General features: G+C 44.0%; 1 protein-coding gene across 2 annotated transcripts in view; it reads left to right on the top strand.

Moving 5' to 3' along the window:
- MTCL2 (microtubule crosslinking factor 2) overlaps positions 1–24,875 on the top strand; it is a 111,265-nt gene that overhangs the window by 33,478 nt on the left and 52,912 nt on the right. For both annotated transcript variants that reach the window (XM_060189550.1, XM_060189539.1), the window contains exon 3: positions 4,506–4,664. In XM_060189550.1, the coding sequence (XP_060045533.1) occupies positions 4,506–4,664 (159 nt within the window). The remainder of the gene's footprint in view (positions 1–4,505; positions 4,665–24,875) is intronic.

The raw sequence follows: 24,875 nt of genomic DNA, 5'->3' as shown, positions 1-24,875 counted from the left end.
TGGCATCATAGTTGGGAGAGGTGCCATGACTAGCAACAGCCTGCTTGCCCACCCAGTCAAGGATACAGCCTCTGTGGACAATAGGTGGGCTGGGTGATTGAGGGTGAGAGTCCTCAGCCAAGTTAGCGCAGGTGCAGCTCCCCATTTCCCAGTCGTTCAGTTCACTCTTTCATTTCCTTCCCTTTTCACATGTTAGATTCTTGTAGTTGTCTGATCATCCAACAAATATTTACTATCAACTTTTTGTTTGTTTTGCCATCAAGGTTATCACTGGGCTCTGTGCCTACACAGGAACTCCACTGCTCCTGGCAGCTATATTTTTCCTTTCTCTTTCATTTCAGATAGAAACAGAGGGGGAAAAAAGAGAGAGACAGAAAGAAGTAGGGAGGTGGGAGGGGGAGGGAGAGAGAGACACACATACCTGCAACATTGTTCCATCACTCAGGAAACCTCCCAACCCTGCCTACCATGTCGGGACTGGGGGCTTTATCTTTGGTCTTAACCTCTAATAACATGTACTCTACTGGGTGCACCACCACTGGGCACCTACTAGGGATAGTCTGTGTGCCAGACCCCAGACTGCTACTGGGGCACAGTGATGTCAAGGAGCCCAGGAATGGTCTGGGGTCTTGATCTGTGTACTTTACCACCCCTACCCCCAGTAACTGAGTAGAATGAATGAATGAAGTATTGAGCAAAACAGGAACCTATTGAGTGACCTACTAACCCAAAACATGAGACCATAGGTGGAAACTTGGGGGCAGAACACCTCTGACAAAAACCCTTTGTGTTTTTAATTTTTTTTATTTTCCCTTTTGTTGTCCTTGATTTTTTATTGTTGTTGTAGTTATTATTATTGTTGTTGTTGATGATGCCATCGTTGTTGGATAGAACAGAGAGAAATAGAGAGAGATGGGGAAGATAGAGAGGGAGAGAGAAAGACAGACACCTGTAGACTTGCTTCACCACTTGTGAAGCGACTTCCCTGCAGGTGGGGAGCCGGGGACTTGAACTGGGATCCTTACACCAGTCCTTGTGCTTCACGCCACGTGCGCTTAACCCGCTGCGCTACCGCCCGACTCCCACCCTTTGTGTTTTTGAGCAGCTATTATGTTCCTTCCACTGGTCCTAGCACTATGCTGTTCACTCCTCACAGCAGCCTTCATGAATAGCTTCTGGTGAAGTCCAGACTGAGTCTTTGAGTGGGTAGTTAACTTGGTCCTTGGTCACACACCCTTTAAGCTTTGAATCTAGTTTTCCTAGCTGTAGAGTTCCTGTCCTGAGAGAGAGGGATTACTCACCCTTTCGGGAGGCCTAGAGGGGCTGATGGCTCTTATAGATCTTCACAGACAGTGGGAAACAGAGGCAGAGGAGGCAGTGCTGAATGAATTTCCTTTGGGGCTGTTGTTTTTCCTCGCATGCCTCACACACTGCCAAGGGATCTGTGCCGAGCTGGGCTCAGGCCCAGGCAATGGGCAGAGCCAGGGAGGGCCCTCTTTCCTTTTGGCAGGGAGGAGGTACCACGGTCATTTCCGAGACTGGCACGGGGTGCTGGGCTGACTGCCCCACACATTTGCTGGCAGAGCTCATGTAGCCTGTGGAACCTGTGGAACCCTGGCCATGCTGCCCCCTCAACCAGATCTTCAGGGTTCTCTCCCCCACCCTCCAGTTTGGTCCCTACTTGTTTCAAGTGACCTTGAGTCACTTATGCTTTAAGCCTCAGTTTCCTTGCCAATGAAATGGGAGCAGAATTGGAGTGAAGGTGAATAGATCTGACATACAACAGGAATTAAAAAATAGTAGTAACCAGTCTATCAAGGAAAGGAATCTGGTTGTGATTCAATAGCCTAGAAGTGTCTTCCTTATCCCCAGAAGTCCCCTTTCCTGACCTTATACCCTAACCAGCAGGGGAGAGGACCGAGGGTGCCCTCAAGGAATTGGGGTATGGCTGCAGTCTTGGAACTGACTGGCATTTGCAGCTCTGTCAGCTACTTTCTGTAGGAATACCTTGGACACCTGCCCAATCTTTTTTGTTTGGGGCATGTTTTCTATCCCAGACAATTGTAGGCAGGCCTGGCTGGGGTCTCATTGTAACCTCCAGGGAGCCATGTCTCTCTCTGGACTTCAGCTCCCTGTAGAAGCAGCCACCATTCACATGCACTCACTGTGCAGGCACAGGGACAAACCTTTTTGTGCAGTAGTTGACCCCTCCTCCTGTAGGGCTGTGAGGTTGGTCCTTTTGTTACTGTTCCATTTGATAGGAAGGAGACTGAAGACAGTGGAGATGTGTTTGACCAGGATCACATGCTGGTTGCTGAAAAGAAGTGGGGTTCAAATGGACGTGAAGGTTGCCTGTTTTGCTTGGAACTTTTGCTTCAATGAATTCCCTTCACTTTAAAATTATTTTCTGGAGACCCTGAGCCAGTAAATAACTCAGTTGGATAGGGGGCTGGAAGGTGGCACACTTGGTTGAAGACACATGTGACAGGGCATAAGGACCCAGTTTCAAGCCTCTGGTTCCTACCTGCAAAGAGGAAGTTTCACAAGGAGTGGTGAAGCAGTGTTGCATGCATCTCTCTCTCTCTCTCTCTCCTTTTCTTTTGCCAGAGCACTGCTCAGCTCTGGTTTATAGTGGTGCAGGGGATTGAACCTGGGACTATGGAGCCTCAGGCATGAGGGTTTCCTTGCATAACCATTATGCTATCTACCCCTGTCCTGTAGCTGTCTTTCTTTCTCTCTGTCTCTATCTTAAATAAATATTTACTCTCCCCCCCAAAAAAAAAAAATCCACTCAGTTGGATAGTGTGTTACTTTGAGCATGACCCAGGCTCAGGCCTGGCCCCCAAAAAACATTTAAGGAAACTTTGGTGCTCTGATCCTTTTCACTATCTCTCTTTTTTTTTTTAAATTCAATTAAAAATTTTTTTTCACTATCTCTTTCATACCCCCTGCTTTCTGTATCTTTAAAAAAAAAATCATGGGAGCTGGGTGGTAGCACAGCAGGTTAAGCATACATGGTACGAAGTGCAAGAGCCAGCTTAAGGATCCTGGTTGGAGCCCCTGGCTCCCCACCTGCAGGGGGGTTGCTTCACGAGTAGTGGAGCAGGTCTGCAGGTGTCTGTCTTTCTCTCACCCTCTCTGTCTTCTCTTCTCTCCATTTATCTCTATCCTATCCAACAACAATGACATCAACAGCAATAACTACAGCAATAAAAAAAACAAGGGCAACAAAAAAGGGAAATAAATAAATATTAAAAAATAATTTGCAAGCATTATGACAGAGTCTAGTTAGGGCAAGGAAGCAGAATGATTGGTTTTAAAAATATTTTATTTGTTCATTCATTTATTTATTTTGGATAGAGATAGAGAAAAGTTGAGAGGGAAGGAGGAGAGAGAGAGACATCTGCAGCCATATTCTGCTACTTGTAAAGCTTCACCCCTGCAAGTAGGGATTGGGGGCTTAAACCTGGGTCCTTGCACACTGTAATGTGTGCACTCAGCCAGGTGTGCCACTGCCTGACCCCTTAAAGGATGATGGAGAGAGACGTTTGTAAACATCCAAAACCTTAGGTAGCAGCCCAGGTGGTGGTGCAGTGGATGGGACATTGACCTCTCAAGCATAAGTTCCTGATTCTGATCCTGGCATCACATGTGCTAGAATGATGCTCTGCTCCTGTCTCTGTCTCTATCTCAGAAGTAAATAAGTAAATCTTAAAAACAACAACAAAAACAAATAGATGGAACTACAGTTAATTATGCCAAGTGACATAAGAGGTGAAAGATAATTACCAGATTGTTTCACTCATAGAGATAACTAAAGCACACAAACTTGTAAAAAGAAAAATAGCAACCAAATTGTCTTAGACACTGTAAAAACACTGTGGTGTTTATCAGAGGGAAGAGTGGGGTGGGCACAGGAACTTTGTTGGGTGTGTGCAGTGAGTTGTACATACACATCTATCAGTGTGAAATTATACTCCTACAAAATGTTACAATTCTGTGAAAAAAGAGAACCAACCAACCAACCCTGGAAATTAAAAAGGCAGTGGTCCCAGAGGTGGTGCAGTGGATAATGCATTGGATTCTTAACCATGAGGTCACGAGTTCAATCCCGGCAGCACCTGTACCAGTGATGTCTGGTTCTTTCTCTCTCCTCCTATCTTTCTCATGAATAAAGAAATTCTTTAAAAAACAAAATTTAAAAAAAAGGAATTGAAAAGGCATTCCTAGTAGGTAACAGAGCCTGTACAGTTTTCTGGGGACTGAGCTGTGATGTAAAAATTGGAAGCACAGGGAGCCTGGATTGGTGTTTTGGTTGTAACAATAGTATTTCCTGACTATTAACCTCCCAGAGCATTGGTTTCCTCATGAGATTGGTGGTGGTGCTGGTGGCCTATGTGTGGGAGGGTGGTGATGAGAATTCCTGCCTGTTCACAGGTCTCTCTGTGGCAGTGGGGAGGGTGCTTCAGCCTGCTTAGACCTGATCATCACCTGCTCTTGCTCAGGTATCTAAGGACATCTCTGTTCGGCTACATAAAGAGCTGGAGGTTGTGGAGAAGAAACGGGCACGGCTAGAGGAGGAGAATGAGGAGCTCCGGCAGCGACTTATTGAGACTGAGCTGGCTAAGCAGGTGCTGCAGACAGAACTGGATCGCCCAAGAGAGGTGAGCACCCCTCCCTTCAGAGCAGGGCCAGGCCTGGGGGTGGGGGGCATGTGTAAGCCCCACCTAACCTCTCTCTGAACCTCTGTCTGCATGTCTTTCTAGCAGAGCTGTTTGCTCATTCATTCCTTTAGCACACATTTCCTGAGTACCTACTGTGTATACTGTGTGCTAGACACTAAGGGTTGGATGGAGCATACCTCATTCTTGCCCTCAGGGAACCCGAAGGGTTGGGCTATGGTACCCAGTGGAGTGCACATATTACCATGGTGTGAGGACCTGTGTTCAGGCTCCCAGTTCCCATCTGCAGGGTGGAAGCTTCACAAGTGGTGGAGCAGTACTGCAGGTCTCAGTCTCTCTCTCTCTCTCTCTCTCTCCCTCTCTCTCTCTCTCTCTCTCTCCCACACACACACTTCTTGATAATAAAACAAAGTAGGATGAAATAAATAAACAAATAAAGGCATCTGGGGCAGTGGAATTGTCATGCAGGCACTGAGGCCCAGTGATAGCCCTGGTGGCAAAAAAATAGATAAAAGGAACCCAACCCCCCTCTGGCTAATGAGACACTCATCCATCAAAAGTCCACAAATATAGGAGGATTCACTGAGAATATGTGAAACTGTGTCCAGTAAAGGGGACCAACTCTCTGTACCTCAGTTTCCTCATCAGTAAAGTGAGATCGTATTCCCCGAGTCATTGTTTGGACTAACTAGGAGAACTTGTATGAACAAATCATGGGGACTGAAAGGTCCTGCCATTTGGCATAAAATCAGCCATGAGATTGGACTTCAGACCAGTGACTTGACATAAATCCCAGGGCAGCAGAGACACTAGTAGCCCCAGGCTGATTCTGTTGTTACTCAGGGCAGTACTCCATCTGGAGTGCTCTCTCTTCCTCCTGCTAGATGTGAAGTGTACACCTTGTTAGGCACTATGCTGATCTCAACAGTTGTCAGTAGTTTTCATAAAGGTCTAGAGAGGTTGTGGTGATGCCCATTTTATAAATGAGGAAACAAGCCTTGGGAGAGGGAGAGAAGTTGCCGTGGTTGCATAGTGTCCAGGGGTGGTTCAGAACACCAGCTGGAAACTAAGTGGTGACCGCTAAAGGCTGGAATCCTCCAAATTACTGGGCTTTGTGCTCCAGATACCCTGGGTGTTTTCTGACCCCAGAGGCACACCTGCACCGACTAGCTGTCAGAATGCTCTGGAGTTACCTAAGGAAACATTGTTAGGGACCACTGTCCTCTCCTTCCCCCAGGCAGGTATGCCAGCCTTCCAGGACTGAGGCCCAGAGCTGTGAACTAGAATAGTCCTTTAGGGCTAGGTGGTGATGCACCCACTTGAGTGCACACATTACCATTCTTGAGGACCAGAGTTCAAACCCCTGCTCCCCACTTGCAAGGGGGATGCTTCATAACTGGTGAAGCAGGTCTGCAGGTGCCCACTCTCTTTCTCTCTCTCTTCCCCTCCCCTCTGAATTTTTCTCTGTCCTAACAAATAAAACTGAAAGGAAGAAAGAGAGAAAGAAAGTATGTTTAAAAAGAAAGGGGTGGGAGTCGGGCGGTAGCCCAGTGGGTTAAGCACACGTAATGCCAAGCACATGGACCGGCGTAAGGATCCTGGTTCGAGCCCCTGGCTCCCTACCTGCAGGGGAGTCGCTTCACAGGTGGTGAAGCAGGTCTGCAGGTGTCTATCCCCCTCTGTCTTCCTCTCTTCATTTCTCTCTGTCCTATCCAACGACGACGACATCAATAACAACAGCAAGGATAACTACAACAATAAAACAACAAGGGCAACAAGAGGGAATATATATATAAAAGAAAATTATCGTATTTAAAAAAAAAAGGAATGGTGATAGCATAGTGGTTATGCAAAGAGATTCTCATGCCTGAGGCTCCAAAGTCTCAGGTTCAATCCCCTGCACCACCATAAACCAGAGCTGAACAGTGCTCTAGTTGAAAAAAAAAAAGGAAAAAATTGGCTGCTAGGAGCAGTGGATTCATAAAACTGGCATAAATAAATAAATAAAGGAATAGTCCTTTAGCTGCTCTTGCCACTGGCATGCTGGCCTGATGTACCAACAGCTCCTGTGTGGAGACAAGGGTGTTTGCTGCTAAGAGCTACTGCAGAGCTGTTTACCTGCAGGGCTGGGTGCCTCCTACCCCCCCCCCCCCATAGTCTCCAGCTCCCATGGCCTGGCTTATCACGCATGGCAGTATCTTCACACATCTCGTTACTGCTGCCCTAGCAAGTGAAAAGGGAAGACAATTTCAAAAAGTGTCCTAGAGGTCAGCTTGTTCCTATCGTAAAGGAGAGAGACTGGCTGTCTGAGTTCCCACAACCTTCCTCAGCCTTTACCCTTAAATCTTAGTTTCTTCATCTGTGACATCAGGATAATAACAATAGATTGAGGGGGCTTATGATCTTTAATGAAAACAGGTAACTCTAGAATATTATGAAGAAGTTAATATGAGCTAGACAGTATAGTGTGTTCTGAAAAAGTTAAAACATAGAAGTACCATATGAATGAGAGAAGAATAGCCCCCCAAATTTGCAAGCAAGTGTTGTATGCTTTACATTGGGTTGTTCTAGATCTCCCCCGCCAAGAGAATTGGATCAGTCCAGTTAGTTTTCGCGGGCCGCTTGGCCCCGCCCCTAGGAACCCCGCCAGAGTTCCAGGGTTCCTGAGTGCCAGAGTTTCAGAGTTGGAGAGTAAGGGAGAGTTCCGGAGTTGGAGAGGGACAGAGTTCGAGAGTGCTTGTGCCGCTGCAAAGAGACAGCAGAGTTCTGTTTGGTGATTAGTTTGGTTTAGTTTATGAATCGTTTTTCCTGAATAAAGAAATACAGCTTCCCTGCCCAGCCATTGTCTCCGCGTCTCTGTTACCCGCCTGTGAAGCTAGCCCGGCCAGCTAGAGCCTCCGAATTTTAACAACAAGCAAGGAAGGCAGGAGCAATAGCTCATATGGTAGGGTGTGTGCCTTGTGCACATGGCCCATGTTTGAACTCTTAGCTCATGGTAACTGCTAAGACCCTGGAGGAAGCTCCAATGTTATGGTGTCTTTTCCTCCCTTTGTCTTGTGCTCTCTCTCCTTGTGTCTATCTGAATGAAAACAGTTATCTGAGTAGTGAAATCATACTTGCACAAGGTCCTGGCTCCACAAAAAAATAAAAAATAATTGAAAGAGGGACACAGATATTTTGTGTTCACAATAGCACTGTTTACCCTAACTAAAAGGTAGAAGCAACCCAAACGCATATTGATGGATAAATGGATAAGTGAACTTTGATATGGGGGCTAGAAGATAGTGAGTGTATCCAGTAGAGTGCCAGCCTTACTATGCAAGTGGCCCTGGGTTTGAGCCGCCACACAACATGGAAGCATCAGGGCATCAAGGGAAGTTCCTTGAATGTTAGAGTAGTACTGTGGTTCCTATCTGTCTGTCTGTAATCTCTCTCTGAAATAAAAAAGTTGGTTTGAGCCCCTGGCTCCCTAACCTGGGGTGGCGGGGGAGGGAGGTTGCTTCACAAGCAGTGAAGCAGATCTGCAGGTGTCTGTCTTTCTCTCCCTCTCTCTGTCTTCCCTTCCTCTCTCAAGTTCTCTGTCCTATCCAACAACAATAACAACAGCAGCAACAACAGTAATAACAGCAACAACAACAATAGGAAAATAAAAAGATGGCCACTAGGAGCAGTGGATTCGTAGTGCAGGAACCAAGCCCTAGCTATAACCCTGGATGGGGGGGGAGGAATTATAGACATACAATGGAGTATCGATCAACCTGAAGAAGGAGTGAAGTTCTGGAATAAGCCATAGCATGCAAGATATGTAAGTATCATAGCAAGTAAGATAAGGTTGGTCAGGGGAGATAGATTAATGGTTATTAGACAAAACAATAATGAACAACCCCCCCTCCAGCTTTGAACATGTATGTTTATGTTCAAATATATAGCAAAATTCTGGATGAAAACACACTAATCTGAGGAGTTAGAAATGGTGGGGAGTCAACAAGGGCAACAAAAGGGAATAAATAAATAAAATAAATATTTTTTTTGTTTTTATAAAATAAATATTTTTAAAAAAATAAATAAATAAAAAGAAATGGTGGGGAGTGACTTTGGCTTGTTTCACTGCCAGTACTATATTTAGTTTTCCTTTTAACAATAAGAATAGATTTGGGTATGATATGTGAAATTTTAAATAATATCATATGTAAAAACAGCCCTTTGTGGTGGTGCCTGGCTGATTCACTTCCTCCTGAGCTGGGATAGCCCTCCCTGAGGTGCTCCTTGGTGTCTCAGAAGCTAGGCAAGATGTGTAGCCCTGTGTTTGTTTGCTGATTGCCCTCCCCTTCCTCTCTCCCTGCTCTCCTTCCTTTCTCCCCACTCTCCTTCCTGACATGGTTTCTATGGTGATGAGGGACCCCTAGCAATTCTTCTGCCATTGCTGCTCCAGTCCCATCACTGAGATCTGCCTTTGCCATCCTGATAGGTTGCTGTGGCGATACTGTCACCTGACTGGGGAGCAGGAGCTCCTGGCCTGAGCTGATGTGGTTGCCATGGAGACAGCTCTTGCTGGAAGGAAAGGAGGATGCACTTGCAGCTGTGCTCTGTGGTGGCGGCGCTGGTGTTGGGCTGCAGCTCAAGAATTGTGACACCACCTCCCCCTCACCCAGTATCCCCTTCTGTTTTAGGCAGACAGCCAATATCTGTGCTGACTTGATTATTATAGTACTACTGAATCTGGGTGCTTGCTCTATACAGGTACTGCACCAAGGATTACACACTATGCCCTCACGTTCTATAAATAACCCTTCCAGCAGCCTCCCAATACACAGTGTTGTTGTCCTCATCTTATAGGTGGTGCTATTTTCTTGGTGATTATTATTATTTTTTTTTAAAGATTTTATTTATTTATGAGAAAGATAGGGGAGAGAGAGAAAGAACCAGACATCACTCTAGTACATGTGCTGCCAGGGATTGAACTCAGGACCTCATGCTTGAGAGTCTAGTGCCTTAGCCACTGCGCCACCTCCTGGACCACTCTTGGTGGTTATTTGGCTCTGGCGCCTTGTACATGTGTGATTTCACCTCTATGGGCCGCTTTCATTTGGATAAAGAGAGAAAGACTCCACAGCATGAGCTTCTTCTGTTGCTATAGCACTTCCCAGGTAGTATGAGCGCTCAGCCTGGGTCAGTGCTCACCTATCCATAGGCTATAATCTCTAGACACCTTGACAATTTTGAAATCATGATATAATCTATATACGGTAACATTCACCATCAGAAAAAAGATTTTTAGGGGCCAGGCGGTGGCGCACCTGGTTAAATGCTCACATTATAGTGCATGAGGACCCAACTCTGGTCTCCAACTGCAGGGGGAAAGCTTCTCAAGTGGTGAAACAGGTCTATAGTTGTCTCTCTATCTCTCTCCTTCTCTATCTCTCCCATCCCCTCTCAATTTCTCTCTGTCTCCATCCAATAATAGATATATAAAAAAAATATTTTTTTAAAAAAAGGGGTTTTTGTAAATTTTCTGTATGGGTTTGCCTACTCTGGAAATTTCATATGAATGAGATCATACAGTGTATGTCTTTGGTGACTAACTTCTTTCACTTACTTTAATATTCTCAAGGTTTATCCATGTTGAAATGTATGTATACTTTTTTCCCCCTTTTTTAAGGGCCTGATATTAATTTATTGTGTGTATAGGTCACATTTTGTCTGCTCATCAATTGATAGACATTTGGGTCACTTTTACATTTTGGCTGTTGTGAAAAATGACCCTGTGAACATTCATATCCAGGTTTTTTTTGTTTTTTTTTTAAAAAAACTTTATTTATAAAATAGCCAAATGATTAGATTTAGCAATAGTTTGTAGGCAGTAGTTTTCCAGCCTGTGTCAAAATAATATGTAGTTACAATTTTTAAAACCAAACTTCATTTTCTTATTGCCCCCAGGGTGATAGTTGGGGCTTGGTGCCAGCACTAAGAATCCACCGCTCTTGTCAGCCACCCCCCCTTTTTTTTTCTATTTTGTTTGATAGGAAAGAGACAAATAGAGAGGGGGAGGGGAGATACAGAAGGAGAGAGCAAAAAGGGACACCTGCAGACTTGTTTCACCACTTATGAAGCATCCCCCCTATAATTGGGGAGTGTTGGCTTGAATTTAGCTCCTTGCGCATGGTAATGTATGTGTTCAACTGGGTGTGACACGGGTTTTTTTTTAATATTTATTTACTTTTGTTGCCCTTGTTTTTTATTGTTGTAGTTATTATTGTTGTTATTGATGTCGTCATTGTTGGATAGGACAGAGAGAAATGGAGAGAGGAGGGGACGACAGAGAGGGGGAGAGAAAGATAAGACACCTGCATACCTGCTTCACCGCCTGTGAAGCGACTCCCCTGAAGGTGGGGAGCCAGAGACTCGAACTGGGATCCTTACGCCAATCCTTGGCTTCGCACCACGTGCACTTAACCCGCTGTGCTACTGTCTGACTCCCAATGTCCAGGTTTTTGTGTGAAAGTGTGTTTCATTTCCTGTGGGAATATACCTGGAGTGGTATAATTGTGCTTAGATGGGGGGAAAGATAAAGATATTTCTAATCCAGGACCCTGATTTCCACAATCTCACAGACTCTCACACTGTTTATGTGTTGCCTTTCTTGCCCCAACTAAGGGCCTTATTCCTGTCCTGCTGTTTTTAAATTTTTTAAAAAATATTTATTTATTTATTCATTCCCTTTTGTTGCTCTTGTTGTTTTATTGTTGTAGCTATTATTGTCGTTGTCATTGTTGGGTAGGACAGAGAGAAATGGAGAGAGGAGGGGAAGACAGAGAGGAGGGTAGAGAAAGATAGATACCCGCAGACCTGCTTCACCACCTGTGAAGCGACTCTCCTGCAGGTGGGGAGCCGGGGGCTGGAATTGGGATCCTTACGCAGGTCCTTGGGCTTTGCGCCACCTGCACTTAATCCGCTGCGCTAATGCCTGACTTCCTGTCCTGCTGTGCTTTTAGAACGTTTCCAGATTGTTCATCCAAGGAATGCTTCTTTCTTTGGTACAGTCTTCTCATCTTCACTCCCACTCATATGAGGTCAGAAGAACAGTGGTTATGGGTTCAAATCTTGGTTCTACCACTGTGGTCATCTTTAAAGTTTAGCTAACTCTGTTGGTGTGGCGCAGGGCAGGCTTGAACTTGGAGTTTTACGGGTCTTAGTTTGAATGCTAACTTTGCCACTTATTTGCAAATAACTAATTGTGTAACTACTCTAGTACTCAGTTTGTTTATGGAATGAGGATATTAAGTCCTACATCTCAGAGGTGCTTATGAAAATTAATCAAGACAAGCAGATAATGTGTTTAGCGTACAGGAAGGGCTTGGTAAATACTGACTACTGTTTTCATAACCATCATAACCACTATGAAGACTATAGATCTGAAGAAGCATTTACCTCAGCCAATAAATATGTTTCTGCAGCCACTAGCAAGCTCTTCTTACTGAACTACAACTGCCCATGGAAGGAGTAGTTGTATTGTGAATCAGTGCCTGCACTTTCTTGGCAGCCACTGTTCCAGTGACTTTTGATTTGGGGTGCACTTCTAAACCACTCTTTACTCCCCCTCCCAGCACATGGCCTCTCTGGCTGCTTCAGTTCCTCCAGAGGAAAAATGTAGCCGGTATTTGATGCACATTTCCACCCCAATTCCCCTCCAGGGTAAATTTTGTACACACAGCACACAGTCTATGTTTTCAGTGAGACCTTTTCAAACAACCCTTCCAAATTTGGTGAGAATCTGCCTCACTGTTTTGGCAGATGGTACATTTTCTTCCTTGGAGCAGGTCTTAGTTTCCTGGCAGCATGGAAAGTGTTGGTGGGCAGGAGGCCCCTGTAAAGAGGAGCTCTGACAGCCTCTCTGTGTAGGCTGAATTGTCAGGGACACAATCTACTAATCCACTGGAAAATGATAAGGGAAGTCTTGGTTCATGCTTCTACTAGGAGCTGGTGGAGCAAGGACGCCTAGAAGGCCATCCTAGCTTCTCAGAGGCCTCTCTTGAGTTGCCAGTGTGTTGGCAATCCCTTTTGTGTATCAAGCCAAAGCCAAAGAGTATGCCTTCAGGGTCTGGCACCTGCAACTAGCATTCCTGTTTTGTTTGTTTGTTTGTTTGTTTTTTACCACCAGGGTTATTGCTGGGGTTCAGTGCCAGCAATACAAATCCACAGCCCCTGGCATCTACTTTCTCTTTTTATTTTATTTATTTATTTATTTATTTGATAGGACAGAGAGAAATTGAGAGGGGAGAGGGAGATAGGGAGACAGAAAGATAGACACCTGCAATTGCTCTACTGCTTGCTGCTTACTAGCTTCCCCCTCGTAGGTAGGGAGCTAGAGCTCGAACCTTAGTCCTTGTGCTTGGTAATGTGTGTGCTCAATAGGTTGTACCAACACTCAGCCACTAGGCGTTGCTGTTTATGTCTTTGTACTGCCCCACCAGAACATTTTTTATTTTTTTGCCTCCAGGGTTATTGCTGGGGCTCAGTGCCTGCACCATGAATCCACTGCTCCTGGAGGCCATTTTTTTCCCCTTTGTTGCTCTTGTTGTTGTAGCCTTGTTGTGGTTATTATTGTTGTTGTTCATGATGCTTTCATTGTTGGATAGGACAGAGAGAAATGGAGAGAGGAGGGGAAGACAGAGGGGGAGAGAAAGATAGACACCTGCAGACCTGTTTCACCACCTGTGAAGCGACTCCCCTGCAGGTGGGGAGCCTGGGGTTCAAATCGGAATCCTTACATAGGTCCTTGCGCTTTGCGCCAAGTGCTTAACCTGCTGCGCTACCGCCCGACTCCCACTTTTTTTTTTTTATAACTAGAGCACTGCTCAGCTCTGGCTTATGGTGGTGGTGGGAGATTGAACCTGGGACTTCAGAGCCTCAGGCATGAGAGTCTCCTTTGCATAACCATTATGCTTTCTACACCTGCCCCAGAACGTCTATCCTAGGGGCTGTATAAAAGAGCTGTAACAGACCCTATCTTTTTTTAGAGTGGACCATAGCCTCCCACCCCCTCCCCTAGACTGCCTGGCTAGCTGCTGCCTTGCACCCTGAGTTTTATCGCAAGAGCTGCAGAGGATTGGGTGAGCCCAAATGGCTTAGATGAAGTGGAGGGAAAAAAATAGTTTTTTTTTTTTTTATTTCAGAAAGGATAAATTAACAAAACCATAGGGTAGGAGGGGTACAACTCCACACAGTTCCCACCACCCATTCTCCATATCCCACCCCCTCCCCTGATAGCTTTCCCATTCTCTATCCCTCTGGGAGCATGGACCCAGGGTCATTGTGGGTTGCAGAAGGTGGAAGGTCTAGCTTCTGTAATTGCTTCCCCGCTGAACATGGGTATTGACTGGTCGATCCATACTCCCAGTCTGCCTCTCTTTTTCCCTAGTAGGGTGAGTCTCTGGGGAAGTGGAGCTCCAGGACACATTGGTGGGGTCTTCAGTCCAGGGAAGCCTGGCCGGCATCCTGATGACATCTGGAACCTGATGACTGAAAAGAGAGTTAACATACAAAGCCAAACAAATTGTTGAGCAATCATGGACTCAAAGCTTGGAATAGTGGAGAGGAAGTGTTAGAGGGGTACTCACTGCAAACTCTAGTGTACTTTTGCTTTCAGGTATATATTTTGCAGTTGTTTATGGATACGTGTGAACATATGCTCTCACAGAAACTGGTGTATATCTAGGTTTTGGGACTTTGTTAGAAAGTGAACCACCTGGGATGGAATTAGAGTATACTATGAAAGGAAAGGTCTCACCCGAGTAATGAAGCTGAAGGGTTGTCATTCCACACGTGAAGTCTCTGGACACAGTCTGAGCTGAAGCATGTTGAGGTGGCAATCGTTGCGTTGGTTAGGTTGTGATCGGCAGATGCAATATTATTTGATATGGATTGGGAGAGGCATACGGGAAAGTGGGCCCTATCCAAGGGTTCCAGGACTGGGGGAAGTAGAGGCTCTATAGTGGAGATGTGAGGTTCCTGCTGTCTTAGGGTTCCAAAAGACAATCGATAGTTAATGTTATCATCACATTATTTGGTAATTGGGTTAACTTTGAAAAGTCCTTTTATTATGGTTTGCTGTACAGTACCCAGTATCTTGTATATAGCTGTGCTATTGGTTGCTTCTGATCTACTTGGTCTAAAAAATAGTTTTTTTTTTTTTAAGAAAAATATTTAATTAGTTTACTTACTGGATAGAGTCAGAAATTGAAAGGAGAGGGAGAAATAGAGAGGAAGAGAGAGACACCTGCTCCATTGCTTTACTTCACTGCTCATGAAGCTTTCCCCTTGCCGGTAGGGACTAGAGGCTTTAGCATAGGTCCATGTCCATTGTATATAGCATGTGAGCTCAACCAGGTGCACCACCTGGTTGAGCAGTTCTAACAAGAAAAGGCTAGTTCCACTCTGATCCTTAAAAGATTGGCTGCTTTGGCCTCTCTTTACCCATTACACTCTTTTTTTGGAAAAGTTCAAGTCACTAATAGCTCACTTTCTGCCTGTTGGAAACATGTTAGTGACCTTTCTTGGAGAAAATATAAACCTTTTCTCCTTCCCTAAGTATGTAATATGTGCTTCATCAAGAAAAACTGAACAATCAAGTAAGCTATGAGAAGAAATTCACTTGGGATCTAACATTCAGTGAAAATAATTATTTGGATAGTTATTTATATGCACACACATATATTGAAATATATGTTTATATCCTTTTGTTTTTGTTTTTGTTTTTTCTTAATAAGAGAAGTAATATAAGTTCATTGAAGCAGAGTCGTCCTTACAAACACACATAATGCAAACGTAGCATGTCTTGAAGGATGGATATATCAGACTCTGGTGTATTGATCATTTAAAGCAGAAGAACTAGTGACTGGTTCCCTCCCTCTTTCCCTCCTTCCCTCACTTCCTTCCTTCTTTCCTCCCTTCCTTCTTTGTTTTATTTATTTATTTAGTCATCACTGGTGCTTCATCAGTCCAGGCCAGCTTTTTCTGATAGACTGTGATAGACAGAGAGAAAGATAGCACAGTACCTAGGCTTCTTTCAGTGTGGTGGGGGCCAGGCTTAAATGTGGGTCATGACAGAGTAAATGCATTATCCAAGTGAGCTATCTTGCCAGCCCCATAGTGTTTCTTTATTGTACTTCTTGAAACTAGTGCCACATGACTATCTTAACCCTAAAATAATAGAAATAATAACCATACATAAAAAATATATTCCGGGAGTCGGGTGGTAGCGCAGGTGGCACAAAGCACAAGGACTGGCGTAAGGATCCCGGTTTGAGCCCCTGGCTCCATCCACCTGCAGAGGAGTTGCTTCACAAGTGGTGAAGCAGGTCTGCAGGTGTCTATCTTTCTCTCCCCCCCTCTGTCTTCCCCTCCCCTCTCCATTTCTCTCTGTCCTATCCAACAATGAAGGCATCAATAACAACAACAATAATAACCACAATAATAAAACAACAAGGGCAACAAAAATGGAAAATAAATAAACTTTTTTTTTTAATCCCCTAACCACTACCCTCAATTTTACTCCTGATTTAGATTAGTTTATAGCAGTTTGGTTTGTATCTTTCCAGTTCTTTCTTAATGCTCATATACTGTATATTTATTTATGCAATAAATACATAAAGGATCAGGGAGCTAGCACATTTTACCAGAGCATTAGGATTTGCATGTCTGAGACCCCAAAGATACCAGGTTCAATTACTAGTACCATCATATGCAAGAACTGAGCCATGCTCTAGTTTCTCTTTCTCATGCTCATAAAAATCAATTAATATATATTAAAAATAAATATGAGATTATACATTGTTCTTATAACATACAGAATTACATTTCATGAACTTCTTTTATTTTTTTTAAATGCTGGGCATTTGGAGGTTTTCTTTTGCCTAAAGTGCTTATTATAAAATCAAAGATCACAATCAAGTAAACATAGGAAGGAAAGAAAGACTAAAAGAACACCATCTATTTTAGTATTATAAACACAGAGCCAAAGTCTTGAAGGAGACCCTGCTGACCTTCAGCTGTGGTCATCCGAGGTTCTAGAGGAGAATGAATGGGTGGGGTGTAAATGCTGGAACTTCTTAACCAACATGGTAGTTTTTTTGTTCTTGTGAGTTACTTTATTTTTAACAATGAGAATATGCTTTTGTATAATTTATTTTAAAAATATTGTCTTTTTAATTTTTTTTTTTTTGCAGCTCATATATGCTCAATTCCACTGCCCCCATTTAACCATTTTATTTCAAATACAGAGAGGGAGGGGAAAGACAGGCGTTTCCCCTAGTGCCATGCACGATGCTCTCATAGGGTGGTGGGGCTTGAACCCTGGTCTTCATACATAATAAAATATATGCTACATCAGGTGATATATCTCCTGGCCCTATTCTTTTAAAAAATTTAATGACTATAATAGGAACATGGGGCTGGGTGGTGGCACACCGTGTTAAGCGCACATAGTATGAAGTGTAAAGACCTACACTAGGATCCCGGTTTCGAGCCCCCAGCATTCCACCTGCAGGGATATCTCACCCTAACCATTTCCCCTTCCCCTCTCAATTCCTCTCTGTCCTGTCGAAAAATAAAAAAATTTAAAAAAAAAATGGCCACAGGAGCAGTGGATCTGTGTGCAGGTACCTAGCTAGCCCCAGCGATAACCCTGGAGGTATAAGTAAGTAAGTAAGTAAATAAATAAATAAATAAATAAATAAATAAATAAATAAATAAATAAATGGGACACTGAGAGGTGGTGCAGGTGCTAGAGCTCTGGACTTTCAAGCACAAGGTCCCAAGTCCTGTTCCCAGCATTTAACATGCTAGAGTAATGATCTGGTTCTATTCTGCTCCTTGCTCACATTAATAAATTATGAGAAAGAGAGAAAGTAGAGAAAACTGTATCCCCTGCTCAAACAAACAAAACTGTGGGGTAGAAAAGTACATTATTGACAGTCTGCTGTATGTCTTTCAATTCTCTCTCTCCCTCTTTCTCTCTCTCTCTCTCTCTATGTGTATATATATATTAAATTTCTCCATGTGCATGAGCACACACACACATTTTTTTTTTTTGCCTCCAGGGTTATCCCTGGGGCTCGGTGCTTGCACTACTAATCCACTGCTCCTGGAGGCCATTTTTTCCATTTTGTTCTTGTTTTTGTTATTTTTTAAAAAATATTTATTTATTCCTTTCTGTTGCCATTGTTGTTTTATTGTTGTAGTTATTATTGTTGTTGTTATTGATGTCATTGTTGTTGGATAGGACAGAGAGAAATGGAGAGAGAAGAGGAAAACAGAGGGGGGGGAAGATAGACACACCTGCAGACCTGCTTCACTGCCTGTGAAGTGACCCCCCTGCAGGTGGGGAGCTGGAGGCTCAAACCGGGATCCTTGCCTGGTTCCTGCACTGCCCGCCATGTGTGCTTACAGTGCAGTACCACCTGGCCCCAATATATATATATATATTTGCCTACAGTGTTATTGCTGGGGCTAGGTGCCTGCACTACAAATCCACTGCTCCTGTGGCCATTTTTTCTTGCTAATTATTTAAAAAATTATTATTATCTTTATTTATTTATTGGGTAGAGATAGCCAGAAATTGAGAGGAAGGAGGAGATAGAGAGGGAGAGAAACAGAGAGACACCTGCAGCCCTGCTTCAGCACTCATGAAACTTTCTTCCAGTAGGTGGGCACTGATGGCTTGAACCCGGGTCTTTGTGCATTGTAACATGTGCACTCAACCAAGAGCGCCACTACCCAGTCTCCTTCTTTCTAATTTTTATTAGATAAGACAGAGAGAAATTGAGAGAGGACAAGGAGACAGAGAGAGGGAGAGAAAGACAGACACCTGAAGTGGACCCCTTGCAGGTGGGGAGCAGAGGCTCATACCTGGACCCTTGTGCTTGGTAATATGTGTGCTTAACTGGGTGCACCACTGCCCAGTCAGTCCCCCCAATTTTTTTTTGCCTCCAGGGTTATTGCTGGGGGTCGGTGCCTGCACTACGAATCTACTGCTCCTGGAGGCTATTTTTCCCATTTTGTTGCCCTTGTTGTGCTTGTTGTAGTTGTTATTGTTGTCATAGCTGTTGTTGTTGGATAGGACAGAGAGAAATTAAGAGAGGAGGGGAAGACAGAGAGGGGGAGAGAAAGATAGACACCTGTGGATCTGCTTCACCGCTTGTAAAGTGACTCCCCTGCAGGTGGGGAGCTGAGGGCTCGAACTGGGTTCCTTATGCAGGCCCTTATGCTTTGTGCCACGTGTGCTTAACCCGCTGCGCTACTGCCCAGCCCCCTGCCCCCCACCATTTTAATAAGATTGATGACTGGGAGTCGGGCTGTAGCGCAGCGGGTTAAGCGCAGGTGGCGCAAAGCACAAGGACCAGCATAAGGATCCCGGTTCGAACCCCGGCTCCCCACCTGCAAGGGAATCCCTTCACAGGCGGTGAAGCAGGTCTGCAGGTGTCTATCTTTCTCTCCTCCTCTCTGTATTCCCCTCCTCTCTCCATTTCTCTCTGTCCTATCCAGCAATGACAACAACAATAATAACTACAACAATAAAACAACAAGGGCAACAAAAGGGAATAAATAAATAAAATAAATATTAAAAAAAAAAAGATTGATGACAAACTCAGGGCCAGGAGATAGCTTACCCAATAGAGAGCATACATTGCATATATGCAAAAGTTCCAGCCCTCAACCATCACACAGAAGCATCATGCAAAAAGGAAGCTTCATAAGCACTGGGTCAATGCTATGGTGTCTCTTTTCTCTGTCTATTTCTCCCTCTCTGTCTGATCCTTTATCTGGAAAAACTAAAAAAAAAAAAAAAAAATTTCTGCTGAGAGCTGTGGAATCATGTAGGTGCAAAGCCCCCAGCAAAGTCCTGGAGGCATTTAAAAAAGTAACATGCTTTTTTAAAAAAAATTATTTATCTATGGGGCTGGGTAGTGGTGCATGTGGTTGAGTGCACACAATGCAATGCTTGAGATCTTGGACTCAAACCTCCATTCCCTCCCTCTTGGGGTGGGGCTGGCGGTAGTGGGGAAGCTTTACAAGTGGTGAAGCAATGCTGCAAGTCTTGGTCTTGGTGTCTCTTTCTCTGTCTCTCCCCCTATCTCTCCCTTCCCTCTCAGTTTCTGTCTGTATTCAAAATAATATACATAATCTTTAAAATATATTTTAAAATATTTATTCCCTTTTGTTGTCCTTGTTGTTTTATTGTTATAGTTATTATTGTTGTTGTCGTTGTTGGATAGGACAGAGAGAAATGGAGAGAGGAAGGGAAGACAGAGGGGGGGAGAGAAAGATAAGACACCTGCAGACCTGCTTCACTGCTTGGGTGGTAGCGCAGTGGGTGAAGAGCACATGGTGCAAAGTGTAAGGAATGGTGTAAGGATCCTGGTTCGAGGCCCCCTCTCCCCACCTGCAGGTGGGTCTCTTCACAGGTGGTGAAGCAGGTCTGCAGATGTCTGTCTTTCTCTCCCCCTCTCTGACTCCCCTCCTCTCTTGATTTCTCTCTGTCTTATCCAACATCAACAGCAGCAATGACAATAACAATAATGACATCAGCCAGGGTAACAACAAGGGCAACAAAATGGGAAAAATGGCCTCCAAGAGCTGTGGATTCATGGTGCAGGCACCGAGCCCCAACAATAACCCTGGAGGCAAATAAAATAAAATAAAAATTAAAAAAACATTTAAAAATATTTATTTATTAACAAGGGAGAGTGTTCGCTTTGATAGCACATATACTAAAACAGGAGAAGGAAGAGAACCAGATCTTTTTTGATCTGGTAAGATACTGGACATCAAGCTCAGTATCTGCTTGTAAACCCTGTGTTTTACTATGTACCACCTCCCTGGCTGCTCGATCTCTCTCTCTCTCTCTCTCTCTCTCTCTCTCTCTCTCAATAGCAGGTTTATTGAGATCTAAGTCACATAAAGTTTGCCATTTAGAAGTATGTAGTTCAGTGGTTTTTAGTTTAGAACATTCAGAGTTGGGCAACCATCACTACTCTCTCTAATTCCAGAACGTTTTCATCACCCCAAAAAGAAACCTTGAGCCCATCAACAGTCACTCCTTGTTCCTTCTCCCTCCCTGACAACCACTAGTCTACATTCTAGATGTGCTAATTCTGAACGTTTTTTGTCAATGGAGTCATATATTATGTGGCTTTTTATGACTGGCTTCTTTGACATAGCATAATATTTTCAGTATATGCATGTTGTAGCTTCTGTCAGAATTTCTTTCCTTTGTAAGGCCAAACAACATTCCCTTGTGTGGATAAGCTTTTTTTGCTTGTTCATTCTTTAGCAAACTTGAGCTGTAGATTCTGTTTTTTAGGTTCCTTCTTTCCCTTACCAGCATATCTCAGGGACTTTTCTCATACTAGTGAGTCTCAGTTCTCCTGATCTTTTTGACAGCTTTTTATTTGTGTATGCTGGGTCTTCTTAGTGTCTTCAGGGAAATCTGGCTCCCTTTCCTGTCACCCCACTTCCTTTCTCCAGGGAATCTGTAGTACATAGGAGGTTATGGTCACTTAGTCCATATATATTTTTTTTATGATACAAACCAAATTTCAGGGAATAGAAGGGATCATGTAAGTATGTGTTCTCAAAGTTCAGCTCCCAGCTGAAGCCACATTCCCTCCCACTCAGTATGTGATAGGTGGGCCCAAGTCAGCATTTGACCCCAGAACTCCCATGATGTTGCCCTCTAAGCACCCCCTTTCCGTGCCCCGTTTGTGGGAAGAAGTCTTTGTGGAAGGTTTTGTTTGACCTTCACCCCCATTCCCTGTTTCCTTCTTGTTTTTGAAAAATCCCAGGCCAACCTTTCTCAAATACCTGCTCTTGGCACCCAGCATCTGAAATATCAGCCTCTGCCTTCCTGCCTCATTTGCATTTCAAAAGGACCTGATCAGACTTTGAGATATACTTAAGAGCCCTTCTGGAATACTTACCTGGCAGGGGAGAAACCTTGATCTCTGGGGTGATTTTCCTAGGGAGGGAGGCTTATCCTTTGCACTTGGATGTGCTCACCCCTGCTTGCCATTTCCCCAAATGCATGAAGGTTGACACATACTTTGTGGTAGTGGGAGAGTGGGGGGTTTGCACTTGTACTCTTCCCTGAAAAAAAAAATTAAATAGAAAAGAGAACGAGAGAGCTTTTCTGGAGTTCATTTCCATGACTTGATCCAACCTGACCTGCACTCTAGAAATCACCTGGGAAACTAATTATTTTGATGTCTGGACCCCACCCTGAGCAATGAGCTCAGAATCTCCGGGGTTGAGACCCTGATAAAATCAGGAATTTTCCTTTTTTTTTTTGCCTCCAGGGTTATTGCTGGGGCTCAGTGCCTGCACCATGAATCCATCGCTCCTGGAGGCCTTCCCCCCCTTTTGTTACCCTTGTTGTTGTTGATGTCGTTCGTTGTTGGATAGGGCAGAGAGTAATGGAGAGAGGAGGGGAAGACAGAGAGAGGGAGAGAAAGATAGATACCTGCAGACCTGCTTCACCATCTGTGAAGCGACTCCCCTGCAGGTGGGGAGCCGGGAGCTCAAACCAGGATCCTTACGCTGTTCCTTGCGATTTGCACCACGTGTGCATAACCTGCTGTGCTACCGCCCGACCCCTCTTTTAAAAAAATATATTTTATTTATTCCCTTTTGTTGTCCTTGTTTTATTATTATTATTGTTATTTATGTCATTGTTGTTGGATAGGACAGAGAGAAATGGAGAGAGGAGGGGAAGACAGAGGGGGAGAGAAAGACAGATACCTGCAGACATGCTTCACCGCCTGTGAAGCGACTCTACTGCAGGTGGGGAGCCAGGGCTCGATATGCCGGTCCTTGTGCTTTGCGCCACCTACGCTTAACACACCTGACTCCCAAAATCAGGATTTCTCTTCGGAACAGGGCTGGCCCATCTCTCAGGACCAACTGACCCATGTTCAACTGCTGTTCAGGATTTTTCTTATGTTTCCCCAGCTGATTCTGATGTGTACCCAGGTTGAGAACCTCTGTGCTAGCTCCATTCTGGCTTTTAGCAAAGAAACATATTTTCCCCTTTATGTTTTCGCAACTAAATTCAGAGCTTTGTGAAGAACTGTGAGGATCTCTCATTAGCCTTATTTATTTATTTATTTGTTTATTTATTGGATAGAGATGAGAAGAGGGACAGGGAAATGGAGAGAGAGAGAGAGAGAGAACCTGCATCACTGCTTCCACCTACAGGTGGAAACTGGGGGCTTGAACTCTGGTCCTTTACCAGGCGCACTATTGCCAGGCCTTGAGAGCATGATTTCTGACCATCTGGAATAATCTCAAAAAATATCTTCCCATTGGCCAGAGATGGCTCATCTGGTAGAGTACACACTTCATCATGCACTATAACCTCTGTTTGTCTGTCTCTTTCTTCTTTTGTTCTGATATGAAGTTAAATGTGTGTGTGTGTGTTGGGGGGGTGGAGAGTACATTGGAAAAGGACTGGTGTCAAGAGGAATGGGGGAGGTAGAGAGATAGGGAGAGAAAGAGGGGGTGAGGAAGAAAGGAAGGGAGGGAGGGAAAAAGGAGTAAATATCTGAAATTGGATCACCAATAATAGCAAAATAATACCCAATTTGAAAAGTCCCAAACCAACCTGAGTGTGGTTTATATACCACCAGTGTAATATAAGTCCTGCTTCTCATGGGAAGACATATTCAGTGGAATAATACATTAAACAGAGTGCCTTTTTTAAACATTGAGGAACTTCAGTAGTGATTATTGTAACATTGCCTCCAATTCCCTTCCATAGGCCTTGTGCCATTTTATATCCTTGCCAGTGACATTTGAGCATTCCTGCTTCTCCATAGTAACACCAGTGGAATATGTTGTCAGGTATTTGGATTTTTGCCGATCTGATAGTTGAGAGATGATATCTTAGTGTAGCTTTAATTTGCATTTCTCTCATGAATATGGTTTCACTTCTTTCTTTGGTTAAGAACCATTTTCTTTTCTTTCTTTTTTTTTAAAAAATTGTTATCTTTATAAATAAAGATAATAAAAAATTAGAGACAGCCAGAAATCAAGTGGGAAAGGGAGTAACAGAGAGGGAGAGAGACAGAGAGATACCTATAGACCAGCTTCACACCACTTACAAAACTTTCTGCCTGGTCCAGGTGGAGACTGAGACTTGAACTTGGGTCCTTACATACTGTAACATGTGAGCTCAACAAGGTGCACCACCACAAGTGCCCCCCCCTCCTTTTTTTTTTTTTTTTGAATGATTTTATTTATTTGTTAATGAGAAAGAGAGGAAGAGAGAAAGAACAAGACATCACTCCCGTATGTGTGCTGCGCGGATTGAACTCAGGACCTCATGCTTGAGAGTCCAGTGCTTTATCTGCTATGCCACCTCCCAGACCACAGAGCCATTTGCCTTTCTGTTCTTTCTTCTCCTTCTCATTCTCTTTCTTGTCCTTCCTTTTCTTTCTTCTCCTTCTTATTCTCTTTCTTCTCCTTCCTTTTCTTTTCTAAGCAGCCCTCAGCTCTGATGTATGGTGGTGCTGAGGATTGATGAAGGGCACCAGATACCCCAAACCCCACTCCAGCCTTTTGCCCCAGGCATGAAAATCTGTTGATTTCTGTAGCCCATTTTGCTATGAACTTATTAGTTTCTTTTTTAAAAAAATCTTATTTTGTGAGCTCTTTATATATTTAGAATATTAACCCATTGCCATTTGTAATAAATTGCAAATATTTTTCTTAGTAAGTCACTTATACTTTCACTTTCTTAAGAGTTTATTGGGGGAGTCGGGTGGTAGCGCAGCGGGATAAGCGCACGTGGCGCAAAGCGCAAGGACCGGCATAAGGATCCTGGTTCGAGCCCCCTGCTCCCCACCTGCAGGGGAGTCGCTTCACAGGTGGTGAAGCAGGTCTGCAGGTGTCTGTCTTTCTCTCCCCCTCTCTGTCTTCCCTCCTCTCTTCATTTCTCTCTGTCCTATCCAACAACAATGACATCAATAATAATATATATAATATAATAATAACCACAACATAATAATAACCACAATATAATAATAACCACAACAAAGATAAAACGACAAGGGCAACAATAGGGGGAAAAATAGCCTCCAGAACCAGTGGATTCGTGGTGCAGGCACCGGGCCCCAGCAATAACTCTGGAGTTAAAAAAAA

The sequence above is a fragment of the Erinaceus europaeus genome, chromosome 1 (assembly GCF_950295315.1).
Source record: "Erinaceus europaeus chromosome 1, mEriEur2.1, whole genome shotgun sequence".
NCBI classification, from domain to species: domain Eukaryota; kingdom Metazoa; phylum Chordata; class Mammalia; order Eulipotyphla; family Erinaceidae; genus Erinaceus; species Erinaceus europaeus.
Note: the sequence above shows the minus strand (reverse complement) of the source record. Positions and strands in the feature narration are given on the sequence as shown.